The following is a 9,467-nucleotide window of genomic DNA, read 5'->3' on the forward strand; positions in this document are numbered from 1 at the left end:
CAGTGCTAATGCTAAGATGGAGGAGAACCAATATGGTCACCCCAAACGATCCAACCTTTGTGGTATCGTCTAAGTCATGCCAGAGTGCTCAAACTAGAGTACACTAGCGAGCATGCGCAATTGCAGAGCAATGACTCATCCTAGTTAGAGTGCTCAATTTGGACATGAAAGCAAAGCTTTGTATGCCAAAGAGCTATATCTAACTGCAGACAGTACTGTTTCGGCCTTCTGGGCCTCATCAGTGCAGTGCTAATGCTAGGATGGAGGAGAACCAATATGGTCACCCCAAACGATCCAACCTTTGTGGTATCGTCTAAGTCATGCCAGAGTGCTCAAACTAGAGTACACTAGCGAGCATGCGCTATATATATACTATATATATATATAGTAGCAAATGGACTACTCAAGTTATGCACATATGGATTTTAATACAGCCTGTTTCGTAGACCATGTATATATGTATTCGTATATATGTATATATATATATATATATATATATATATATATATAACTAACTGCAGACAGTACTGTTTCGGCCTTCTGGGCCTCATCAGTGCAGTGCTAATGCTAGGATGGAGGAGAACCAATATGGTCACCCCAAACGATCCAACCTTTGTGGTATCGTCTAAGTCATGCCAGAGTGCTCAAACTAGAGTACACTAGCGAGCATGCGCAATTGCAGAGCAATGACTCATCCTAGTTAGAGTGCATATATAGTAGCAAATGGACTACTCAAGTTATGCACATATGGATTTTAATACAGCCTGTTTCGTAGACCAACAAAAGTTGATCCACTCATATCTGTCCTGGATCCTACGTTGCCTATTTGGCTTATATATATAACAAGTTAAAAGGCCTCGAGCCAACAGTGACGCCACGCCTGAAGGATCCAAAAGGATTCACAGTCCAAACCTCGATAAATGGTAGGAAAAATATTGTAGCTGTCCGTCCTCGTGTACTACAATATATATATAAGCGAAATAGGCAACGTACGATCCAGGACAGTGCTCAACAATGAAGGAGCGATTACAGTAGCAAGTGGACTACTCACGTTACGCACATATGGATTTTAATACAGCCTGATTCGTAGACCAACAAAAGTTGATCCACTCATCAGTCAAACTCCATACACACTGAGGCATCGTGACGGTTAACTCTAACTCAGCAACGTGATCACATGACATTGTTTAAAAAATTCAAATCTTGAAAACCGTGCGCGCGCTGATAATAGCGTTAAGAACAATCGAATGCCCTTTAGGAGGGGAATGTTTGCAAAGCGAGGTTGTCTACCAAGCTACAGTCGCTACCAGGGAAGAAACTGAAACGTACGTTGGCCTCACAGCGACAGATTGTAAGACCAGACGGCACAACCACCGAGTGTCGTTCAATCACGAGAGACGGCGAAATGACACAGAGCTGAGCAAGTACCTGTGGAAACTCAAGGAGAAGAGGGAAGACCATTCGATTTCATGGAAAATTATTGCTAGGGCTAGAGCATATTCCAATGCCACAAAACGTTGCAATTTATGCCTCACTGAGAAATTTTTTATCTTGTCTTATCAACATGAAGCCTCTTTAAACAAGCGAAGTGAAATAATATCCAATTGAAGACATCGGCGAAATTATAATCTCAAGTATTCTTAACGCTATTATCGGCGCGCGCATGGTTTTCAAGATTTGAATTTCTTAAACAATGTCATGTGATCACGTTGCTGAGTTAGAGTTAACCGTCACGATGCCTCAGTGTGTATGGAGTTTGACTGATGAGTGGATCAACTTTTGTTGGTCTACGAAACAGGCTGTATTAAAATCCATATGTGCATAACTCGCGTGGAACAGTGCTCAATACGTTGAAGCAGAGCAGAATAAATATTCCTCTCATAATATTTATATATATATATATATATATATATAAATATTATGAGAGGAAAAAAGGACGTAACTACATTTCCCGACAAGCCTGCTTCGTGAATCGCTTCACTCTTCAGGGGTTTAAACCCCTGAAGAGTGAAGCGATTCACGAAACAGGCTTGTCGGGAAATGTAGTTACGTCCTTTTTTCCTCTCATAATATTTATTCTGCTCTACTTCAACGTATTGAGCACTGTTCCACGCGAAAATCGACTTACAGACTTCCTATATATATATATATATATATATATATATATATATATATGTGTTATGTTTTATTCATTATACGTTTTATTTTATAGAAGTAATTATACCAAGTTAAATAGCTTTAAATCTGAGATACAAACATACAGGCAGAGACAGAGAAAGACGGAGAAGGAGACATTAAAGTTCCTATACTACCTGAAAATTGAATTGTGTCAGGATTTGGAATGATTGTTTTTTTTGATGTGCAAGTAAAATTGGTTCTCCTCATATACTGTGTGTAAGGTTTACTTGTTCTGTACACGATAAAATATCATTCCAACAAGTATTTTCCTTAATTCTTTGAAACCTAATACAGTAAATCCAACCATGGAACAAGTACCAAAGATGCAGTTTATATTCTTGAACAGAACCTCTAACCTGTGGTGCCCAGTGAAAGGTGCGCCGGCTCCATACATTGCATGGAGAAAAAATGGTTTCCCTGTTCAAAATAGTACCAGCATAACATTTAAGCTTGAAATAACTTCGGAAAACGACGTGAATTACAGCTGCGAGGTACAAAGAGATGGAGAGATATTTAGAAGGAACATCAGCCTCAGAGTTGAAGGTGAGGTTTCATGTCAGTACTTTGCGTAACTGCAATGTGTAAACCTCCGAGAACTTTTTGATTTGCTCAATTCTTACCACGCAAAAAACGGTTAAGCCTCTTTGATTGTGGAATAATCTTTAACCTTTCAAATAATTTTTTCAATATCCCTTTGATTTTACTTGTGTTCTATTCATACTTTTGAATGCTTATTAGTGGTATGGTAGTTATCTGTTGAAGGGGACGGTAGCGTAAATGGTTAAAAGCAAAGGATATTCTCTCATTTACACGCCTAAACTTATTCCTATTTCAATTGAAGTTACTATGCCACAGTTTGTCGATTTTGGCGCCAGCATACAGCGTACCTGGAGTTCGTGTTGTCGGTCCAGTTTTCATCTTAGTATACCTTTTAAACCATCCTCGTTCTTATTTATGGGTAGTGTACATTTGGACTTTAAGTGTTCGAGTCCAATCTTGGTAACTGATTTTGCCGTTACGTTCTATTCAAATGGAATATTCTTCGTCGTAAAAACAAGTGACTTAACACTTTCAAATTTGAATAATTTTATCTGCCTGTCTGAATCATGTTCACAGTTGCTTTTACCTTATTTTAGAGTGTCCAGACCCGTGCGAATGTGACGTCGTCCACAAAATCATGAGTGTGAACTGCAGCGGAAAAAATCTTATTTCAATTCCATGGAAATTTCCATTTGCCATCGCAAAATTGTGAGTACGATTAAAAAGTTGTCAACACCAAGAAAAGCTTTATCTCGAGGACTACTTCCCTAGTACAAGCCTTATTGTCAGAGCAATCCCTCTCATGCTATCGCAGAACTACCTCCCTCTAAGGCCTTAACGTTAAAGGAATCTGTTTCATGGTCTTGTAGGACTCAAGCCAATCAGGATAGCCCCTGGATAATACATGATTTATGATGACGGATAGTCGACTCATGGGAATTCTTAATGTGCACAATGTTTCACCCATGCCGAGAAATTGAATACGAAATGGCGGCGGAACATGCACAGTGTGAAAGATTTGCGGACTTTAAAAATAGTTTCCATACAAAGCTTTATGCGAAAATAAAATGCGGCTATATGTTTGAAGATAAATTGGATAGTCAAAATGTGCACGTCTAAATCATTAAAAAACAGCGTAAGCAGCACACAAGAATTCCTACGATCCCCCGATGTACCTAAGTTCGGCCCAAAACGGTCATTTTTATGACTACTTACGGCCTCTCTGATCCTTTAAATCCGCCAGCGTTTATCATTATCGATGCCTCACGACGCCGGTGTGAGGTAGTGTTTTCAAAATGTGCACACCAGAACGTCTTCCACGATGATCGATCGTCCATTTGAGACATATTTCAAGGCACAGAGAGCCGTTTAAGTTCGGCCGAAATAGCTGACAAAATCCCGTATTTCATGTTTTTCCAGGTGTTTTTCTTTGGGGAAAAGAGCGCTTGTGTAAGCAAAAAAATGAGTCGAATTTGGTGAAGTCTTGAAACTCACAAGAAAAATAGTCGCCATCTTTGAAGGGCTTTGTAACCTAGTTTTTTAGAGGATTTTCGCTGTACTGAAGCTGTTCATCGCATGGAGTATTGTGAGAATCTTGATTCCGATCTCATGAATTATGCATGAGTAACATAATTCGAGTTAATTACATTTCCTGTTGTTCAATGATATCTTCAAAGTCCTTTTACTTCCAAAACATAGTAATCCTTTATTTATAGAAACGCTAATTTCAATTGAAAAATGTCTGATAGACCCCCATTAGAAGCTTTTTTGAGGTGGAAATTGAGAATTGAAAGTCCCTCGGCATGCTCAGGAATGGCTATATTCTCCTAAGGTCTACAAGAATGGGTGTGATCTTGAAAAAATTTCGGAGGGATTGCCTCATTAATAAGGCTTAAGTGTAGGATTTGGTCACTCGACTTGATCCTCTCTTTGAACTAGTATAGCGCTTGTCTTAAACCGTGCAAATTTAACTCTTTAGTGCGTAGTATGATAAAAAAAAAATTGGATAATAATAATAATAATAATAATAATAATAATAATAATAATAATAGAACTACTTATATAGCGCTTATCCAGACCTGATCTAGGCGCTTTACAAAATAGAAATATACATATTAAATTAATTTTTAAAGGTAAGTCTTAAGTTTACGTTAACAGAGATTTAAATATTCACAAAAAACGGGTGTCTAAGATTTACGCGCTAGACATGGATAAGAAGAGAATTCATACATATTAAAATAAATTTTAAAAAGATAAGTCTTAAGTTTACGTTTAAAGAGATTTAAATTGTCACAAGAATGAGGGATTTTCTTGCTTGGGTTATCCAATAGAGGGTAAAAAGTTGTTAAATTAAATCTTGCTAACAAAGAAGCTAAATGTATTAAAGTTCTAACCCTCAATTTGAACTGAACAAAGGTTGTGACGCACACAAAGGTGAAAACGTTCCATCTTACATCACTAAATTAAAAGTGAAAAACATAATATTTTCAGTCTATTTTAGTTTGTCTGCCGACGCAACTTTTTTATTTTGATAAGCTTAATGCTTGCCCAACAATTAATGTAACTATCCTGAAGCTTGGGACACTCAATATTCTTTGTATGAAGACTACAGAAAAGGAATAATTCATCGATCAGCTAAATTTGAGCTTTAAAAACAAGTATTCAATACCAAAAGACGGAAAAGAACGTCAATCATGAGAAGCGCTATATGTGCCAATTGCTAGTGCTGCTCTTACCATATGTATCAGAAAGCGGCAAAAGATCTGCTGTAATGGGTCATTAGGCTGAAGAGAGTAACCTATGGTTCAAGATACGGTCATACGTCGCGTGCTCGTCATCATAATCATGCTATGTCCACCTTCAACTTTCCTTAAATTTCCAAGTGCGGTAAAAATTTATCAAAGGTACTAAAATACTTTACATTAAGGTTTCATGGAAGTATCGACTCATAGACTTAGAAGTTATCTATTAGTTACTTTCTTTATTTATTTCCATATGGTTTTGATAGTGAAAAGATTAAACGTTCAGTTGACATTCTTATCAATGCATTCAGCGTGTTATTTACACGTTTCTAACGATTTCTTTATAGGTACCTACAAAACAACAAACTCAGGGACTTGCCCCTAGGCATCTTCAGTAATTACACTGAGCTGGAATGGCTGTAAGCCAACACTCTTTTTTTACCTTCTGTTCTTTTTATCTTCTCTTCTGTTGTGCTTTTCAACAACTTGAAATGGCTGCCTTTTTACGGAGAAACTCGTATTATTGAGATGTGCAATACTGTATAGGAGAATTGAACACGCAGTGCCAGAGTATCTTATGGACTCCTTGAGATTGAATAGTTTTCAGCATTCACGTAATACAAGGTTTGCCAGCTTGAATTTTATTACGCCTACATACCAGAGAAAGACTGAAGGAGGAAGCTCGTTTGTAGTGTCTGCAATACAAGACTGGAACAATTTAAATTGTGAAATAAGGAAGCAGCCAAATGGAAAATGTTTTAAGCTCGCCTTGAGAAAGAAAATTTTTCAAGATCAAGCTCACTTGCCTTACTTTTATCCATAGATTTTATTGAAATTTATTATGTATTTATTTATTTGTTCAATTGTTATTATAGAATTATTACTTGTCCATTGTTTATAGTTTAATAATGTAATTTTCATTCATATGTAGCAGAGGGCCGCAAGTTTATCATATTTTAACTGTTATGTGCTACTCTCTTTAAATAAATACTACTACTAAAGAGTACTATCGATCTGATAGTGAACGAAAAAATCCGTATTCGACACTTAAGTAATGAATTTTGATAGGAAAGTGAGTAGCAGTAAATCAAAGGACTCCTCTCCTATTAATCTACGATAGCAATGCCGATCCTTTTCAGCTCTCAAAAATCATTATTAGCTCCCCGCCCTCCCCCCTCCAAACTTTACATGAACACCTCAAATATACCTGAAGTAATTACTTCAGTCACTGTCAGTGACTTTGACTGACAGTGACAGAAGGAGTGTTATGACACGGTGACATCCACTGATGGACACTAATTCCGAAAACAATCCTACGCAGGGCTATTCTCACTTGGACAATCAAACTGCGATAAAATCTTTTCACACGAACTTAGTGAAGTGGAGCGAAATTACAACGGGCAAAACTTTCAGTTATCTCGACTCCATCACCAATGATGCTTTGGTTGTCACTGAGGGTGGGAGACGAAACAGGTTTCTGGGATCAGCTTTCCGGCGAGAATACTCGAATCTTCCCTCCAACCCCCCCTTCCGCCCCCCCCCTTACCCCATCCTCCTTGGATATTAACCTAATACCCTCCCTTTCCCCCTTCCTCCTTGGATATTAACCAAATACCCTCCCTCCCCCTCTTCCTCCTTGGATATTCACCTAATACCCTCCCTCCCCCCCTGCCTCCTTGGATATTAACCTAATACCCTCCCTACCCCCCTTCCTCCCTGGATATTAACTTAATACCCTCCCTCCTTCAAGTTCTGAGTTTAAATAGAGCTCCCTAATAAGATAATTGTTACACAGTCACCAAAGATAAAAATCCTCCACTTGCAGTTCTGGTTAAGTACAAAATAGATTCGATTCGCAGCTGATAGAAAAGAATTATAGGTTTGTTTGAGACCCCATTTTAAAGCATGTAGGAAAATAGAGCATTACCAGATATACCCTTTAATTTAACTTAAATAACGAATACAGTGTAATGAACATCACCCTCTATCATCTCTTGGTAGGGAAATGAGCAACAATATGTTGAAGGAGTTGCCATCAGGTATATTCAGTTACAATACCAAGCTGGTCGCCCTGTAAGTTAGGACCCTTCCTTCGTTTTGTAAAGAATGCCCGTAATCCATCTCGCACTGGGAAAGAAAACCAGCAGATTTGCAGATCACACTGACTTTTTGACAGAAAATATTTTTAGTTCTGATCGGACAGAGGCCCCGAAAACGAAAAGTTATTAACAGAAATTTAATGAGCCAATCCAAGGCTTACAAGAAAACATTCAATGTAGAAAATATACCCTGGGTTGTCATCAGTAACATGACTCAACTGTGGCAACCAATGACTGAATGTCCTCCTAGGCGCCAATGAAAAGTATCCCGGTGTTTAAGAAATTTTAGTACAAATTTTGTTGATTAGGAGTAAATGTGTAAGATGGTTAACCTTTGACTTATATGTTGGAACTTACTTCTAGCATGTCAGGTACTGTGGCATATCTTTTTGCTTTTCATATTAGTGCCTTTACAGATGAACACGCTGTTTAAAATCTTAGACAAAACCATAGAGAGACTTTGTGCAATTATTCCATATAGTTTCCTTTACTAACTTTCTTGATAACAATATAATAACAATATAATAATCAGTTGAATTACTCTTTTTGTAGCTTGCAGCTAAATTACAAGAGTGGTCAGGATACAAATCATATCTATACATAACATGAAACATTTCACTAAAAATATCTTTATGTATTAAATTTTACTACATTTGACTTCTACTTCTAATTTACTAAGAATATCTATATGTGATAAATTTGACGAGACGGTTAGTAAAAGCCATAGCGGGATCATCTCTAAGAGTGCCTGAGCGTAGATTGTATCCATGGGACACAGTTGTGCGATGTGGCAACAAGTTAACAAGGACACCAGTGTCCCGAACTTTCTGGATAAACTTAGTGGATGCAGCGGCACGCCGATCAGAGAGAGTGCAAAGACCACACAGCACAAGTGCATCCCTGTAGGGAAGCCCAGGAAAGACTATTTCTAAGGCTTTTATCGGCACATTCTCATTTAGGAGGCTAAGATAATCAGGTAGGTTTGCCCAAACTGGGGAGGCATGCTCCAACACTGAGCGAATCAGGCTGGAATACACCATAACTAACTCCCTTTCCAAAACACCTGACCTCTTCAGACAACGCAGTGCGAACAGGCGTTTGCGAGCTCTCTGAACAATATACTCACAGAGCGTATTCCAGCTTAAATTTTCAGTAACATACACCCCAAGCAACTTGTGCTTGTGGTTACACTCGATTTCAGACTCAGAAAGCTGTAAAGAAGGAAGATGGTGCTGCTTATAGTGCAAGAAGTCGATAAACATCTCCCTGCACTTCACAGGGTTAAGGCGCATGCCATGCTTGTTAGCATAAGTGTAAATATCTCGCGCAATGAACGGAAGAACACTAGTGGAACACCTAGGTGTCATCTCTACAACTGAAAGGTCGTCGACACATATAGCCCTGAACTTCTATTGCCTTGCCAGGTTATTAACAAGTATTGCAAATAGCAAGGGGGCCAGTTTATTCCCTTGGGGAATACCACCCTTAGGTACGACATGACCCGAGGTAGCACCACCTATTTTAACAAACTGCGATCTATTTGACAAAAATGATCCGATCCAGGAAATTAGGACATTATGTACACCAAGATTACACAATTCAGTGCAAAGGACATTATGGTCCACAAGATTGAACCCTTTGCTAAAGTCAGCAACTAAAATTCTAGCATAGCAGTGTCCAGAGTCTAGGGCTTGTAAAACACAGTGTAAAAGGTAAATTAAGGCGTTTGTCATTGATTTTCCCGGTATGGCAAATTGCAAAGGGTCATCAATGTTATCAATGACGTGGCTATACAGAGAGCTAAGTGTTAAACCTTTCATGATTTTGGCTATCTGAGCAGTGAGAGTAATCGGTCTTAAATCACTGCCCACAGACTTGGGAGGCGACACTTTAGGCATGGGCCGGACAA

The 9,467-nt window shown here is 38.4% G+C and overlaps 1 protein-coding gene across 1 annotated transcript; it reads left to right on the plus strand.

The window, feature by feature from the left end:
* The first annotated feature begins 1,918 nt into the window (after positions 1-1,918).
* LOC148739653 (uncharacterized) lies at positions 1,919-8,126 on the plus strand. Its single transcript, XM_088747967.1, has 4 exons — positions 1,919-2,721; positions 3,315-3,426; positions 5,807-5,878; positions 7,461-8,126. Exons 1-4 carry the CDS (start codon positions 2,484-2,486, stop codon positions 7,534-7,536), a joined length of 498 nt encoding a protein of 165 aa, XP_088604093.1. The 5' UTR covers positions 1,919-2,483; the 3' UTR covers positions 7,537-8,126.
* The last annotated feature ends 1,341 nt before the right edge of the window (positions 8,127-9,467 follow it).

This window comes from Stylophora pistillata, chromosome 2, assembly GCF_964205215.1.
Source record: "Stylophora pistillata chromosome 2, jaStyPist1.2, whole genome shotgun sequence".
In the NCBI taxonomy this organism is placed as follows: Eukaryota; Metazoa; Cnidaria; class Anthozoa; order Scleractinia; family Pocilloporidae; genus Stylophora; species Stylophora pistillata.